General features: G+C 34.0%; 3 protein-coding genes across 3 annotated transcripts; all 3 read right to left on the bottom strand.

The window, feature by feature from the left end:
• Positions 1-1,654: 1,654 nt before the first annotated feature.
• LOC105214259 (flexible cuticle protein 12-like) lies at positions 1,655-2,409 on the bottom strand. Its single transcript, XM_011187589.3, has 2 exons — positions 2,212-2,409; positions 1,655-2,091 (listed from the first exon to the last, which is right to left on the bottom strand). Exons 1-2 carry the CDS (start codon positions 2,337-2,339, stop codon positions 1,893-1,895), a joined length of 327 nt encoding a protein of 108 aa, XP_011185891.1. The 5' UTR covers positions 2,340-2,409; the 3' UTR covers positions 1,655-1,892.
• A 2,016-nt stretch (positions 2,410-4,425) lies between these two features.
• Positions 4,426-5,123, bottom strand: LOC105214266 (larval cuticle protein 65Ag1-like). The gene is made up of 2 exons (XM_011187599.3): positions 4,932-5,123; positions 4,426-4,824 (listed from the first exon to the last, which is right to left on the bottom strand). Exons 1-2 carry the CDS (start codon positions 5,054-5,056, stop codon positions 4,626-4,628), a joined length of 324 nt encoding a protein of 107 aa, XP_011185901.1. The 5' UTR covers positions 5,057-5,123; the 3' UTR covers positions 4,426-4,625.
• A 9,771-nt stretch (positions 5,124-14,894) lies between these two features.
• On the bottom strand, positions 14,895-15,545 carry LOC105214271 (endocuticle structural glycoprotein SgAbd-5). Its single transcript, XM_011187612.3, has 2 exons — positions 15,288-15,545; positions 14,895-15,211 (listed from the first exon to the last, which is right to left on the bottom strand). The coding sequence occupies exons 1-2, from the start codon at positions 15,425-15,427 to the stop codon at positions 15,031-15,033; spliced, it is 321 nt and encodes a 106-aa protein (XP_011185914.1). The 5' UTR covers positions 15,428-15,545; the 3' UTR covers positions 14,895-15,030.
• Between the last annotated feature and the right edge of the window lie 2,168 nt (positions 15,546-17,713).

The following is a 17,713-nucleotide window of genomic DNA, read 5'->3' as shown; positions in this document are numbered from 1 at the left end:
TAACACATGCTTTCTAGATTCGATTTTAGTTGTGAGGTTGCTCTCGCACGTACTAGGTAAACTTAACATAAAATTTAAATTCATTAAGTGGACGACCAATTTAAATTAGGACAGTTTAACTGAAACATTTTCATTTGTTGATCGACATTATTCCGATTGTTATGGATCATGCTACTCAAAAGGAAAATAGAAATCGAAGAGAAAAATTAACAAGTAAGGAAGAATTAAGTTCGGGTGTCACCGAACATTTTATACTCTCGTAATTTATTTATTTAATTTTATTAATATAACACACGATTTTATTCACATATTCGGCATATAAGTATATGGTATAAAGTCAATTGAATGTTTGAAAACCCTAATATTAAGTATATGGGAAATTGGGGAAGTTATTACCAGATTTCACTAATTTTTGGCACGGAGACATATTACTAGAAGAAACATATTCCCTCTGAATTTCTCCAAAATATCTGAGAGAGTTACCTATATTTCCGTAAAAAAAATTTTTGGAAGCACTGTGGTCCCCATATTCGATATATAGGATCTTGAAAACTTATGGACCGATTTCGAAGATTTTTAGTAGGACGATGCCAGACTATAAATGCAGTATTCTTTTCCGATATATTCACTAGTGCTTACTTTATATATTGTAAAGTAAACGATTCAGACCGACTTCAATTTTCTGGTATATGGAAAGTAGGCGTGGTTGTGTACCGATTTGGACTATTTTCTCAAGAAATCATTGGGAAGCAAGGAAGATATTATGAACCGAATTTCATTGAAATTGGTCGAGTAGTTTCGTAGATATGGTTTTTGACCCATAAGCCGGTGGAACCACGCCAATTTAAAATTTTGTATACCATTTTGAGTGTAGTTCTTCTGTACCACATTTATAATGAAATCTAAGGTTCCTCACTGAATTAAAGCATTTTTAGAAGTTTTCAACATAACCTTTGTATGGGAGGTGGGCGTGGTTATAATTCGATTTGCTCCATTTTTGGACTGTATAAGGTAGTACCGAATAGAAACGACCCTAGAAAGTTTCCTTAATTTAGCTTTAATAGTTTACGAGACATGTACAAAAAAATGGGTAGGGGCGGAGCCACGCTCACTTCCCGCAAATAATTACATCCACATATGCCCCTTCATAGTGCGATCCTTCATACCAAGTTTTACACCCATAGCTTAATTTATGGCTTAGTTATAGCTCTTTACATGTTTTCGGTTATTGACATTTTGTGGGCGTGGCAGTGGTCCAATTACGCCCATTTTCGAACTTAACCTTCTTATGGTGCCAAAAAATACATCTTCCAAGTTTCATCAATTTTTACTCAAGTTGCTTGCACGGACGGACGTACGCCCTGATCATTTCGATACATACTATCTGGAAAAACTATTTGACGTATGACGAAGTATATTCAAGATCAATCGATTGTTCTATTAATTGTCATATGATCATCCCTTTATCAAATTAGAACGATAAATAATATAAGATAGTTTGATGATTTGATCTCAAGCTTCTTTCAGTAATAAATATAGCACTTTCTGCGTAGTCGCTTCCTTTTCTTGTTATTTCCTGCTTACTAGTTACCACGAGTATTTAAAAAGATAATTTAATTATTCCTCGTATTGTTGACAAAATAAATAGAAAAGCTTTGTTTTTTTTTTTTGTGTAAGTATTTTCTTTACTCTTGTTTTATGTTTTGGTAGCTTACACTAAGGACTAACAACTGATCACACTGATCCCATAGCATTTAACAATAACAACACCTTGTTAATAGCAATCCGGGCAGTTGTTACGGGTAGGACGACTAGGATCAGGATTACAAGGAGGGGAATTTTTAGGGATTTGTAAATAAAAATTAAACAATTTGCTTTAAATATTTAGCAACTTAAGCTTCTGGGGCAACGGGCAAATGAGCGGCTTGTGGTTGGAAACCGTTCTCATCAGCAACATATTTGAGGGTGTAGGTCTGACCATCATCACCAATGTAGGAGAATGAGCCTTGAACAGAGATAGCTTCATTTTCTGAACCTTTGTTCAAGAGCGAGCCGGTGGCTTGTTCGCTGATACCGTTGCTAGTCTCATAACTGCAATGAAGAAATAAGGAATTTTAATAAAAATATGGAACTTCGTTTGCTAACAACTTTGAGATGATACTTTGATCATCTCTTAATCCTTTGCCGTTTAGGTGGAATAAGAAAACTTACTTGTAACTGAAGCCCTCCACTCCAACGTTAGACGTATCGAGACGCAAGACTTGAGCATCACCATCGGGAGTGGCTGGGGCGGCGAAGGCGACAGCGAAGAGGGCAACAAAAACAATGACGAATTTCATTTTGATTTTTTGTTTAAGGATGATGCTCTTTGTGACTAGCAAAATGCGAATGTTGATTTAGTGAGGGCAATTGTTACATTTTATACAATTTTCGTGCCTTCACAAGCACGAATGATAGTAAAACTAGTTAGTTAGTTTGGTTAGTTTGGATTTTTTCCGTTTTATCTGAAATGCAAATGTTCAACGCCTGTTCCCACTCAACGTCAAACACGACAACAAAGCTTCTTTATTGCTATTTTATAATCAAAGCATTAAACTAAGAAATTAACTAAAAATGAAATAAAAATACGGTCGACATTAGTGAATATTTTTGCTGCTAGTCGCAGCGGTAAATAAGAATCAGCCAAAGCAAAACAAAAACAAGTAAAAAACGACAAAAAAAAAAAACTATATATGGTATATGGAAATGAACGCAACCATTTACGCACTCAATAATATACATACATACACCTATGCATATCATTAAAGCATAAAAAGACGGAACAGCTTGTTCGCTGTTGTCTGACCCCAATGATATATGAAACGTTGGTGCTAAGTTGCAAAGTTTGAGGATCGAGAGCGAATCGCGATCGCAGCAAAGACGCGCGTGAAAAACCTGAAGCCATGGCGGTCGTTAGTTAATCATCTAATTAAAGTTTTTTTGCTTTTGTTTTTGCTTGGAGTACTAACACAGTGCTAAATTTGTTTTTTTTTTTTGTTTTATTAGAATATGAAATTAAAACCATTTATGTACCAAACTGAATATACTGCGACTTGTAATGTGCGTATACATAAGTACTCAGTGCTACGATTTTTATTAAGAACTAGCAGTAGGTATACATTAAATTAAGTTGGTCCAATCTTGGCTCCTGGACCGAAATTCTAAATTGTCACATTAAGATCATCGATATCTTTATTATTTTTTTACCACCAATATAGCAGCATGCAATCAATCATTTAAGGTTAACATATTGAGGTTTCATGTCAGGAAAACTTCTCTTTCGAGTCAATGCAGTGACAGAAGTCTGTTGGAAATGTTATTAATCCATCGAGGTGTCAACTGCGACCATACCATTTCCAACTGCTTCTACAATCGCAATTTGATATTGTTGCAAAAACACTCATATGTTAGTTGTTAATTGTGGTGAAAATGAGTGCAATTGGTTCTGGAATTACATCAGCCCTCATATACTATATATGATGGTTTTCTATTGGACTTTATGCCGCATATATAGGTCAAATTGTGTGTTATCTTAATAAAATTACATCAATAAATTGCGAGAGTATAAAATGTTCGGTTGCACCCGAACTTAGCTCTTCCTTACTTGTTACAAATTATTTTGGACTATCGACACAACCTTATACAATTGAATAATAAAAAAAAATATTTTAACAAAGCAACAATGACAACCTTCAAAATATTATTTTTTTTGTTTTCTCTTTTTTTTTCTTGTTAAATCGAATAAAATTCTCTTATTATTAACTTCCTCGCAATTTTTCCATATTTACTCACTTTCTAAACTTTTCCTGGCCTTCCATGAATGTTTCAAGACTAAAATTAAACAGATCGGTTTGGCCGTTCTCGACTTTTTGCGAGACTAACGAACAGCAATTCATTTTTATATTATATGTACATGTATGTATGTATGTATGTAGATATTACAAATTGTTTGTATGGGAGATTAGAAAAGTGTGGATTTCAGAATTTTTTTAAATTTTCTCCCCGCAAGAACCACCCTTATACTTCAAGGAATATTGTAAAAAAAGAATTAGCGACATCGATTCAGCTATTCTCGAGTTATGCGCTTAGTAACACATTTACTGCCGGATCCTATGTAAGTTGTGCTAACAGCAACAACAATTTTTAAATAAATAATATAACTAAAAAACAATATCTAGTTGATCGTATAAACCGCCTGCGATACACAAAAAAAATTTCATCAAAATCGGTCCAGCCGTTTAGGAAGAGTTCAATGACTAACACACGTACAGAAGATTTATATATATAAAGATAAGATTTGCAGATGCTTCCATTCAAATTTGACAAAGGATTGCTAGTATGTTAGAAGAAGCGAACAACTATAGCAATTTATAAAAACAGTTATCGTTTTGTTGTTTCTTCATATTTATTACACATTTATTAAACCTCGATTGCTTAGACTCTAACTAACAACTGATTACACTAATTAAAAAGGATCAATTGTTTGTCATAGCGAGACTGATATGAGGATTACTAGGAATAAACAACAATTCGTTTTTTTTTTTTTTTGTAAAATAACAATAACTTAGTCAACCATACTTAATAACTTAAGCTTCTGGGGCAACGGGCAAATGAGCACCTTGTGGTTGGAAACCGTTCTCATCGGCGATGTAGGTGACGGTGTAGGTTTGACCATCATCAGCGACGAAAGAGTATGAGCCTTTGACGGAGATAGCTTCATTTTCTGAACCTTCGTTATCGAGCGAGGCGGAGGCTTGTTCTTGGATACCGTTGCTGGTCTCATAACTGCAATGAAGAAATAGTGATTTTTAATAAAAAATATCGAACTTCGTTAGCTGAAAGATCCTTCGATCCTTTGTGATATATGGTATAGTTGAAATAAGAAAACTTACGCATAGTTGAATCCATTGGGCTGAACATCGGAATCGAAACGCACGACTTGAGCATCACCATCGGGAGTGGCTGGGGCGGCGAAGGCGACAGCGAAGAGGGCAACGAAAACAATGACGAATTTCATTTTGATTTTTTGTTTAAGGATGATGCTCTTTGTGACTAGCAAATTGCGAATGTTGACTTAGTGAGGGCGATTGTTACATTTTATACTATTTTCGGGCCGCCACAAACGCCACGAATGATAGTAAAACTAGTTAGACTCAAATTTTTCCCATATACAAGAATATTCAAATGAGTTTGTCAAATGTATGTTTTTTTTTTTTGTGGACATATTTAAATTTTGATTTGTATTGCCTATGCTCTTCTCAAATCATAATAAGAAGAATATGTAAAGCAGCTGATAAAAAGTGGTCTATCAACGCCAATGCATATTTATTAACTACGAACAGGTTTCCAAAATATTTGGCCAAGCATTTGTTTCATGAAAATTAATGCGAGAAAATAAATGAGAATAACGAGATGTTTGCCATCTAAACATTGCATTTTCTACCAGCGGTAAAAGATAAAAGTGTGCACGCGCCAAAGTTGGTCATCGTTGAAGCGTATGGGACTGTTTATCATGCTGACATATGTTTTCTTTCATATACGAGCATTTATACAGAATTATTTTTCATATTAATCTCTATAGCAGAAAGTAGATTTGCATTAAGTTCAAAATTTGTGCCTGCATTACTAAGCGTATAATATTATTCATAAATAAATAGAATTTTCAAAATAAATATATAAAATAATTATTATTTAAATTACACACTACAATATTTGATAGGTTTACTCTCTCCTTCCTCTCGCTCGCTTAAAGCCGGTACTGCCATACATATATACACACATATAAACAATATTTACAGAATATACATATGTATATATATATATGAGCTGATATGTATAAACTTAATTAACATATGAAATAAAGGCAACAACAAAACAACGATTATAATATACTAATGCTAATACATACTATGTATGTACGTGATAGCAACAAGTAGAAGCCACAAGAAAATCGAAAAGCAACTATACCACATTAAAACGCTCATAAATATATTTGCATATATTAACGAAGCCTCAGCGGTGTGTTGGTGTGTTTGTATAGCGCATCTGCTTCTACATAATGGCCTTCAAAATATCTGCGGCGACCGCAGTTTGTGTGGCATCATTTTTTACTGTGCTGACGTCTTGGTCTTCTTCGCCTTTTTTTCACATCACTTTCGATAGTTACCCTTGAATTTATTTATTTATAAATGATTTTTTTTTTTCATCTCATCTTGTATTTTATATCTTGTTTTTCATTTTTCTCTTTCGTTTGTATTTGTTTTATTTGTTATTGTTGTTTTAGTTTTGGTTTATACGCAAATGACTTTTTACATATTTTTATTAGCAGATTAGCAGCATGTCTGCCATATAGTTTATAAAACTTCAATTAAATAATATATTCTACACTGAGCAAAAAGTTGATTTTCACAATATAAATAAGTAAGGAAGCGCTAAGTTCGGGTGTCAGCGAACATTTTATACTCTCGCAATTTATTTATTTAAATTTATTAATATAACAAACAATTTCACTTACATATTCGGCATATATATGGTATAAAGTCCATTGAAAGTTTGAAAACCCTGATACTAAGTATATGGGAGATAGATGAAGTTATGACCCGATTTCACTCATTGTTGGCACTGAGGCACATTGTTAGAAGAAACATATTCCCTCAAAATTTCTTCAAAATATCTAAGAGTTAACTATAATTTCAGTAAAAAATTTGTTAGAAGTACGGAGGTCCTCATATTCGATATACAGGGTCTTAAAAACTTATGGACCAATTGCGACGATTTTTAGAAGGGCGATGCCACTCTTTAAATACAGTATTTTTTTGCAAAGTTCTGTGCCGATATCTTCTTATTTATATATTGTAAGGTAAACTATTCAGACCTACTTCAGAGTTCTGGTATATGAGAAGTAGGCGTGGTTGAGAACCGATTTGGACTATTTTCACAACATATCATTGGTACGCTAGGAAGATATTATGTTATATTCATTCATTCAATAGCTTAATTTATGGCTGAATTATAGCTGTTGATATGTTTTCGGTTATTGCCATTTTGTGGGCGTGGCAGTGGTCCGATTACGCCCATCTTCGAACTTAACCTTCTTATTGTGCCAAGGGACAGACATCCGGATTTGAACTTTACTCGTCACCCTGATCACTTTGATATATATAACCCTATATCTAACTCGTTTAGTTTTAGGACTTACAATCAACCGTTATGTGGACAAAACGATAATACTCTCGTAGCAACTTTGCTGCGAGAGTATCAAAAAAAAAAATATTGTAAGACTAAATTGTTGAAGAAAGTTAAAAAACTGTTGGGTATTTATATTGAAATATAAGCAAGTAAGGAAGCGCTAAATGTGGATTTAACCGAACATTTAATACTCTCGCAATTTATTGCTATATTTTTATTAAGATAACTTGTAATATAACCCATATATTCGGCATAAAGTCCACTTGAATAACGAATATCGTTATATACAGAATATGGGGGTTAGGGTAATTCCTGAACTGATTTCACTCATTCTAACGCCAACAGCTTTATTATAACCAATAATATACGTTCATTTAACTTTGCTGAGATATTCTAAATTTAACCGCTAGACACGGTTTATAGCTCATCGAGGGTTTGAAAAACCAAATATTAGATATATGGAAGCTAGATGCAGTTATGACCAGATTCTAACCATTTTTGGCGCATTATTAAAATGAAAAGTATTAGATCTGAATTTCTATAAAATATCTGAGAGAAATATCGATATTTTGGGTAAAAAATTAGCCAGAAGCGCTGAGGCCCTCATGTTCGATATCGGGCTATGTGAGAAGTACATTGGCGTGCTTCTTAATTCAGTTTTCAAGAAAATGTAATGTATCAAATTTCATTGAACTCGGTCGAGTAGTTCTTGAGATATGGTTTTTGACCCAAAAGTGGACGATGCCACGCCCATTTTACAGTTTTTATAAAAATCTGAGTATAGCTTTTCTCTGTGAAATTTAGTTTTTTTTTCGACATAACCCCTGTAGGGTGTGGTTATTATCAAATTTCTCCCTTGTCATTGCATTTCATGATGACATTTAAACTATTAGAGGCCGAAACTAGGTATTCCTTTTTTGTTTTTCTTATGCTTCTTTAATATATAACAAAAAACCTATTTTGGGTGAGTAAAATTTATATAAACTTACAAACACGTTGGCGTACAAAAATAACGGTTAAATAGCCATTGACATCACAAGTAAATATTTGTAAAAAAAATATAAAATAAAAAAAATTAAACATTTTTAAATTTTTTATAATTTTTCTTTTTTACGTTTGTTAACCTTTTTTCCGGAGAAAAAACAATAAATTTGAATTCAAGTGTAAAATCAAAATATTTTACAGAAATAAAATAAAAATTGGTCAAGTGAAGGTTGAAACAGATTCAACAATAAATTTCCAACCAGCATATAAAATAACTAAACAAAAAAACAAAAACAAAAGTTTAAATGAACATGAAAAAATTATTGGCAATAAAAGACATGACTTTTTGTTTTTGTTTTTTTCACTGCATGTTAAATATAATTCACGACATTTTGTTGTTTAAACAACAATTTTTGTCTCATCTTTCTGGCTGTGCTCAGCAGCCTGCTCTCATATATACTACCGATGCTCTCATGCGCTGGTCTACAGTTGTGTGCGTGTATTTGGCACACGCACGCACTAAGCCAACCAAAGTGGTGGCAGTGACACAATTTTCGTCGCCGCTTTTTGGGCACCTTACTTGAGTTTGTATTTGAGTTTTTAATTTATTTTTTATTAGCTCCCCTCGACCGGAGCACAATAAATGTGTTTTTGTTTAGAAATTCCAAGCGGATGAGCTCACTACGCACCGCAAATTCACTTTTCGTCTTAATGCAAAAGATTATAGATATATATATTTACATATATATATATATATATATACTCGTATATATATATAATTGCAGTTGTGCGCCGCTTTGTCTATATAAAATGTATTTGTAGCGAATTTTGTGCACATTGTGTATCTAGCGGTGTTTCAAATTATAACTGCATTTTGCTGCATGCTTTGCTCATTTTACTTCCTTTGCAGCGCATTTTGCCGTTAGAATGTACATATGTAATAATATGGCAGTTTTACAACTCACTTAACTGTTTGAGTAGTTTTTGCTTTATTGATTTTTCTAAGTCGTGCCTATTGTTGCCGCGCCCATTAGTGATTAGGCAATTATTGCAATTAGATAACTGTTGTTTTTTCCACTTATACATCATCTAGCTATTGTATAACTATTATTTTGTAATTCATCATTTCATTGAAGCATTACATTCTGTCATCAATTTGCTTCTATTTAGACACTTGACAGATGTGTTTATATTCGCTAATAATTTGTTTGTTTATCTCTATACCCTATAAAAGTTGAATATCATGCTATATCCAAGTAACTAAAATAGATCCCAACGTTGGTGAGGTTAGGTTATTGGCCAGATACCTGTACCACACCCACAAGAGTTCCCACTAGTACACTTAGGACTTCAAAGACCCTCAGCAGACCATAAAGCTCATAGAGCCTTTTTTCGTATTAGTTGAAACCACTAATTTATTTTTGGGGTAGTTCAACTGATTCTTAGAAGTTCGTCCAGTCTAACAAATTCGGAACAGTCAAGGAGAAAGAGTATCTGTGTCGCAATTTCACAATCTTCCATGCAACTTTGGGAAGTTGTATTCGATAGAATATTTAACCATGGGCAATGTCCAGTAATAACTCCTACAATTATGGCGAGCAGAACCTTGCTAAGAGCAAATAACCTAGTAATCTCTTGCGATCCATCTTTGATCAGAATGAGCTCGCAGTCGCACATATACTAGTCATTAGAGCACTGATTTTTTCAACTTTTTTCAACATAAGTTCGATATATGTATAAAATCTTAGGCACATTGGCAACCCTTTTGGCATATAATTGTTTGAAGGACAAGAAATTGAAAAAAAAACTAATTTTTCATTAATAAAAATGCATGATATTGCTGTTCTTGTTGTTGTTGTAATTGATATTTTAATATTTTATATATAGCTTTGAGGTTTTATTTTCAAGTTCACACCACTGACAGTCAAAAATTCCCGATCCGTTGCGGTTACAAGACATTGCACATTATTCGCGACATCCGTCTTTGGAAAATTGCCGAAGTTGTTATGGTTTCTAAACCAGGAAAGGATCCTCATATAGTCTCGTCATATAGACCCATTTCACTACTTCCACAAATCTCAAAACTTGTTGAAAAATTATTTTATAAAAGATTAAAATCCATAATCGATGAAAAGCAGTTAATCGCATCGCATCACTTCGGATTCAGAAACAAGCATTCAACAATAGAACAAATTCATATAATAACATCCGAAATAGAAAAATCCTTGGAGGTGGGAAACGTATGCTCAGCCGTATTCCTTGACGTTGCACACGAAGTTCTTATACAAAAACTAAAATCATGTCTTCCGATTGAGTCTTGTGCTCTTCTGGAATCATATATCACCTTAAGATACTTCCGAACAAGAGAATGAATTCTCAAAACTAAAAGAAATTAAAGCAGGAGTTCCTCAGGGAAGTATTTTAGGTCCACTTTTGTACATTCTGTATACAAGAGACTTACCATTGGCACCAAACAGCATGACTGCCACTTTTGCTGATGACACCGCAATACTATGCGTTGAAAAAACAGCTGAAAAAGCTGCGCTAAACTTGCAACATGCGATCAACTCTGTAGTTAATTGGACTCAAAAATGGAGAATAAAACTAAACGGTGGCAAGTCCGTTCATGTAAATTTTACAAACAAAAAAATCACTTATCACCCTATAAGTACCATACCATATGCAAAACAGTCAAATATCTTGGCATTACTCTCGATGCCGACGTTTTCAAAACAAGGTGCTAAGAGGCATTGTAAATGCTTCTTGGTACTGCAGAAATGCTGATATTCATCGAGACCTAAGGGTTAATACAGTCGCCGAAGAAATAACGATTTAGGCAGAGGTCCACTACAAAAGGCTCAATGAACATGTGAACGAGGAGGCGAGAAATCTCTTCTTAGATGCAAGCCTCTCTAATCGATTATGCTGAAAAATCCACATAATTTAGTTGCAAGTTAAAATAAAAAGGAATCAATTACATAACATATATGTATGTTATTATTAATTTCTATGTAATTTGTTTGTAAGATACTGAAATCAAACTGCTCGTTAGTTTTGGAACTAGTTGTAGTGATATCCAGATATTGTCATAGTTTTAAAAATGTTTGTAATAAAAAAAATAAAATAATCTGCAATTTTCCCTATACAGTCAAAAGACTTTAGACACGAACTTGATAGCAATAACTTAATGATTCTTGTATTTAAGGTAATTTTAAAGTAATTAAATAAAATAAAAATATATACAAATAGCTTAAGTAAATAAAAAACAAAATCAAATTTGTAAAAAAAAAATTTGCTGACATGCCAATTTTCACGAACTCTCATGCAAATTTGTAATTCGCAGTTTTGACGTCAATTACTACAACTCTCAACAAATTTGCAGAAAACACCAAATCTGCATGGTAATAGGCATAATTTGCTTAATGAATATGACATTTGGCATTAATGAACATATTAGTAAATTATGTGTCAATAATTCAAAGGCAACGCTTAACTTCCGTTACTGCTTTCAATGACCGCGTAGACGTCATCTAATAATTTGAAGTCAACTTATGTATGCTAAATCGCCTTACACGTGTTAAATATCAACGGCCTACGTAGGAGTACTTTGAATATTTGAAAACCTATGAGCCTATGAGGCTCCATATTTGAGAAGCTTCTTTCGATTTTAAGAAGACATGGTAGACATGTATTAGGCTAATCAAAAATTTGCCGCATTTTCTGTCTAAAGTGCGTCCAAAACATGTTTGGTACGAGTATATTGTTGTTCGCGCGCACACATACCGGTTTGTTGTCTAGCGCTAAATTGTGTTTTGAGATGTTAATACGTAGATTCGCTTTGTTTTTTTGTTGTGCGAATACGGACGTTTGTTAAGTCCAAAAAAATATCTATGCAAATCTAAAATGATTTTTAAATAATTTAATTTTTTTTACAGTATATATTTCAATATATTCTATAGCTATTTGCTCATAAGCTGAAATCAAAGATGTGTTGTTGTAGTTTTGTACAAATATTTAAAATGAGTTTCGTCGGAAAACTAGTCAAAACTGGTCATTAGTTTACTTTTGCTAATAAACAATACAAATTTTGAATAAAGTTGAGTAAAGAAATCAAAGGAATCAGTAGTTTGTGATTTGAAAGTACTATATTAAAAGAAGAGGATCGTTCGGGTCTACGGAAACATTCGGGAACTGAAACGGATTGTTTTTCCAGCCAAGAGTGCCAACTGAGCACATTTCTGTAAATTATTTTGGACTTTTTTTTCTACCGCACAAATTGTTCAAAGTTTACAGCTCCGTGTCTATCTTTCAATACACAAAATCAAATATCAAGCAACTAAGTAAAGATTTCAATTGAATTTCTTAAGCTTAACCATTTAGTTGACAACTTGTTTGCTATAAGTAAGCAGTTAAGCTTACCATGAGAAATTATAATTGAAATATTATGTGTTGCTAACTGTGTTAATCCGGCTGGATTTCCATAAATTATGCATAAATGCAAATTCAAGAACGAGAAAGTTTAAAAAGAAAATAAGAAAGAACGAACTGCATTTTAGATTCGAATTTAAAAAGTAATAAAAATCAATTAAACAGTTAAAATATGCAAAATAGTTGTTGATGGTAGTTAAGCAATTTGACAAACGATCGAGAAGCAATGAAAGCGCTAATAAAAATTAAGTTTCGCACATAAATGCATTACTGTGACCTTGAGAAAACACCTTCATAGAACTGGTTAAGTTGCGGAGTGAAACAATTATTAATGACATGCAATTCAGACTATAACAGTTTTGTATTTGAAGTCCTTTTATCTTATTCTCCCACATTGGTATCTAGAAGCTCAATTCGACGACATTTTAAATGATTTAAGGGCCTCAAAACTTTAACCGCGTGTATTCTCGAAACAATGTTTTTATGACTGACGCATGAGGTTACTCAAAACCTATTAATCCAATCGATTCCAAATTTTAATATGTTATTCTTATATAGCCATACATATATAGCCATGCTATGAACTAGGATAAATCAGTGAAGATCTTCTTTACTTTTCAACTTGATTTGTGGCTGAAAACAGGCGATTTAAAAAAAATGTCAAAGGTCCGCCATTTTGTTAATTTTTCCACGAAATTAATAATCCTAGTTCATACCAGAGCCTAACACGTACTCTTTCTAATCACATTGGAAGTTTTGGTTTCAGATGTTCCAATGAGCGGAAATCACAAGCGCCGCTGAAAAGAAGGGCTTTTGTTTGACACAAAAAACAACAAAAAAAGTATGTAAATTTGTTTTCTTTTTTTTTCAAGTCTTCAAATAAATGTATGCAAAGCTACAACCCTAAAAAATAATTGATGTTCATTTACCAGCCCATTGAAAATCGTCAATATTTGAAATCGAGAATGGGGGGGGGGGGGATCCTCTTAAACTATCTATTCTATTTCATCTATTTTCATTACGTTTTCTAAGCTAGGTTGATAATGCCCATTTTTATAGAAATTTGGTAATAACAGAAGGCATGTTCAAAAAAATAACGGGAATTTTAAAATTTCAAATTTCACGCGTTTGCAGAGTAAATTTTTTTTGTTCTGTTGATATTCTGTTGATATTATGCCCTTGAAATACGGTATAATTTTCAGCTGTATTCTTTGCTTACTTTGTTTGTATCGGTTGGTATTTTTCGTTTGTTATAAACTCATATTTCGGTGATTGTTCGTGAATTCTTAGCCAAAAACAATACCGTTACCAGCCTCCGTATTCGCCAGATATGACTTCGTGAGAAAGAGAGTCAAAGACTATCCCAAAAATTGAGTTGGAGAAGTGTTTCGTCGATGAGAAGAAGTGCATATTTTTGAAAAATGCAAAAAAATTTTAAAGAAAATATTAAAATTCCCGTTATTTTTTGAACACATATCTTATATTTTTATTTCGGTCCATCTTGTTCTCCAGTTAGCAAGTTTCGTTGAACATATTGTGATTTGTTGTCGCTACCACCGCTTATACCGAATAAGTAGAATTTATACCTTTAGGTGACTTTACTTGTAAATATATGTACGATAGATTGTTGAGATGAGGAAGCAAAGCGAATGGGTCTGGCGGTGAACGAGGACAAGACAAAATATCTCCTGTCATCAAACAAACAGTCAGCGCACTCGCGTCTTGGCTCCCACGTCACTGTTGACAGTCATAACTTTGAAGTTGTAGATAATTTCTAGGAGTTTTCGAGGGTCATGTTGTTCGAATGGACGAAAGTGCCCCAGCTCTGAAAGTTTTCGATGCAGTACACGCTGGTGGAAGCCGAGGAAGAGGGTGACCTGGAGGACCAGGTGGAGAAGGACCTGTCTTCACTTGGTATTACCAATTGGCGCCAAACTGCCAAAAGGAGAGATGCGTGGCGCGCTGTTGTGGACTCGGCTATAACCGCGTAAGCGTTGTCTACGTCAGTCAAGAAGAAGAAGATTGTTGAGATAAATTGGGTTTCGGATAATTCGAATAATTTGATACCAAATTGAATTAAATCTGTTTATACACTAGCATAGTTCCATAGTTCTAAGTGGTTGAACTTATATTGCATAAATCGGTTAGTAGGCAAGATGTATATGTATCTGGATAGCAGAGAATTCATTAGATAACATGGACCAATACATGTCTATCACTGCTAGAATATGTATTAGAAATTAAACAACACTCCCTTATGTATATTTTCATATATGCATGCAATTTAATATTTATTCATAAACGTTTATATTTACTAGATACAATTTAAACACAATTTCTGGCGGTGAAATTTGCACAGTAAAGCTAAGTAAACACCAAAAAATATTTTATTTAGCTGACTAGTTTGATCGAAGGATGATAGCCGAGTTCATCGGCGGTGAAAACGAGCTCGAATTTCTTGCCATCCGGTGCCGTCCAAGAAGTGGAGCCATGCACAACGATGGCGGCATTATCGTCAATGGTCTTGAGTTCACCCTCTTCGGTGCGTGAAATACCGTTGCTAGTATCGTAGCTAAAATGTGGAAGTGATTGGCAAATATTATTATTCTCTCTTTACAATCCCTTAAATATATTTCACGGATACTTACGAAAAGGAATATTTATCGACGCCATTATTCTCGGCCTCCAGGCGCAATGTCTCGGCCTTCTCATCGGCTTCATCGGGACGTGGCGCAGCCAAGCAGACGGCGGCAAAGCAGGCGAACAGCAAAACAATTTGATATTTCATTTTGTTATAGTTTATAGAGATTCTGTGTAATTCCTGAAATATCGGGAGTTAATCCTTTGTAATTGGTTTGTTGCACTGGTGTAAGCACTCACTGTGTACTGATATTGCACAAATCCACGCAAAGTCTTTTATACCAACGGGAAAGCTGTGAGCAGAAGATGCGCTACACTTATTTTACGACGATTACTTCATTTTTACTTATTTTTTTACTTCAATGCTTCTTTTTTTGTTGAATTTTGGTACACTCACCAGCAATCGTAGGTAGTGTAAAAAATGAAACAAACATATTTAAAATGTCCTCATCGCAAAAAAATCCACTTGTACACACATACAAAGGCGTTGAGCCGATGGACAGACAGGCCGGCCGGCCGGTCGTTAATTCACAAAGCAAAATATTGCGCCGCCGCCACTCCTGCCTTACCATTTACCAATTGTCAAAAACTCTTTTAATTACACATTAACTCATGTTGTTGTTGTTGTTTTCTTCAATTTTTTCCACATTTGTGGTCGCTGTGAGTTATTTGTTTGCATCACTTTTTCTTAAAACATCTTTTTCTGTTTTTCTTTTTTTTAAGCTCTATGCATAATGCTCTGTGTGCAAGATTTCTACAATTGTACACTTGGCATGCAGTTCGGTGTTGGCGTCTTCCCAATTTCTTTGTCCGGCTTCTGTTCAACATACTCATGTCAAAAATTAATTAATGCTTTATTAAAGCATTTGTCCATAATACAATACCATATATTAATTAGTATTTTAGCGCAAAAATCCGAAATTGATAGATGATGATGCCAGCAATTAGAAGCTGAGCGAGTGAAACAAGAACAAAAAGAAATCATAATATATTTGTTTATATTTATGCAAGTATTATTGCATGCAGTTTGTATTTATTTGGCGTGTTGGAAATTTCCTCTTTTTGGCATGACTTCTTAATAAATTTATAGAAATGGTCAGCCTGAGTAGACCGGAATTTCTTTCCTGTAAGCGCTTGATACATCTCTGCTATAAATTAATATCAATGCCAGCTTTAATATAAATAACAGTAATATGTTACTTACTCATGCTTTCGTTGCAATTGGATTCGTTCAGTCCGTTACACTCAACAACAATTTTTATCGAATGACACCATTCGAATTGAATATCGGCTGAAATGGTTGCTTCATTGTGTCGGTGCTTCACTTGTGGAAGCTTAGTATTTGCAGCTAATATCAAAATTCGCAGACAACGTGTATAGTGTAGACGCTAATTTTGTTAAAGTGGAGTGTTTATGCCTAGAATATGCAGAATCTACATAAATATCTCTAAACAGAAATTAGAGCCAAGGAAATAATTTTTATTTGATATAGAGAATATAATAAATATACGAATATTGTCATATTAACACAATTCAACATTTTAAAATAATATTTACAGAAGTATCTACTCAATCTGCTTGACCAATATTAACAGTTTCATTAAAGTTAGAGGTCTATGGCTTTATGCTCATTGCAGGTGTATCGGCAATCAATATATACATAGATGAATGTAAGGTGTTTATGGACGAAAGAAGCATGTGGTTGAAGTTTTTATAATGCAAAATTATCCTCAAAACTTTGACCGATCAAATATACATTTAAGTCTATTAGAACTAAACTCTAATTTTTATATTATTTATAAGTGTTCACCATGTAAGAGCACCGTTGTCCTATTGCGGTTTGCTAATGGACAGATGGGCCTCGGCTGAACTGGGTAGGAGCTGGCAAGTCACTAGCACATGCGCAGTCGCAAAATGCTTCTAACCCAAGGTAAACCGTGGTAAGTCTACCGGGCTCTTCGTCCTCAGTATACCGTATCTCTTCTTAGTCGTAGGGGATCTTACTGGTTGTCCCATCGGGATCTTCGCTGTAAGGTTAAAAATCTTACCGAACGCTAGCTGTTGAAGCTGCATGGAGGACGATGAGGTGAAATCGTCTCATCACTTTCTTCTGGATTGTCCTGACTTTGCGGGAAAGAAAGAGATTTCTTGGATCTCACTTTTTCGAGCAAGCTCACGAAATAGCGAATATGGAAGGTAAAAATCTCTGCAGATTTGTAGTAGGTTCAGGGCACTTTGTCGACTCCTAATTGCTAATTTAGAGAGGATCCAGGCTTCACAAAAGTATATGTGTCCTAACCTAAATATTCACCTAAACAGAAGCAGTCAAAATAATATAGAATATAGATTCTAGCTGTATTTCAAAGCAACAATTATGTCTAACTTTGAAATAACTAAATTTAAAATATTAAATTTTGGAATATTTTTTTCAAAC

Source organism: Zeugodacus cucurbitae, chromosome 4 (assembly GCF_028554725.1).
Source record: "Zeugodacus cucurbitae isolate PBARC_wt_2022May chromosome 4, idZeuCucr1.2, whole genome shotgun sequence".
In the NCBI taxonomy this organism is placed as follows: domain Eukaryota; kingdom Metazoa; phylum Arthropoda; class Insecta; order Diptera; family Tephritidae; genus Zeugodacus; species Zeugodacus cucurbitae.
Note: the sequence above shows the minus strand (reverse complement) of the source record. Positions and strands in the feature narration are given on the sequence as shown.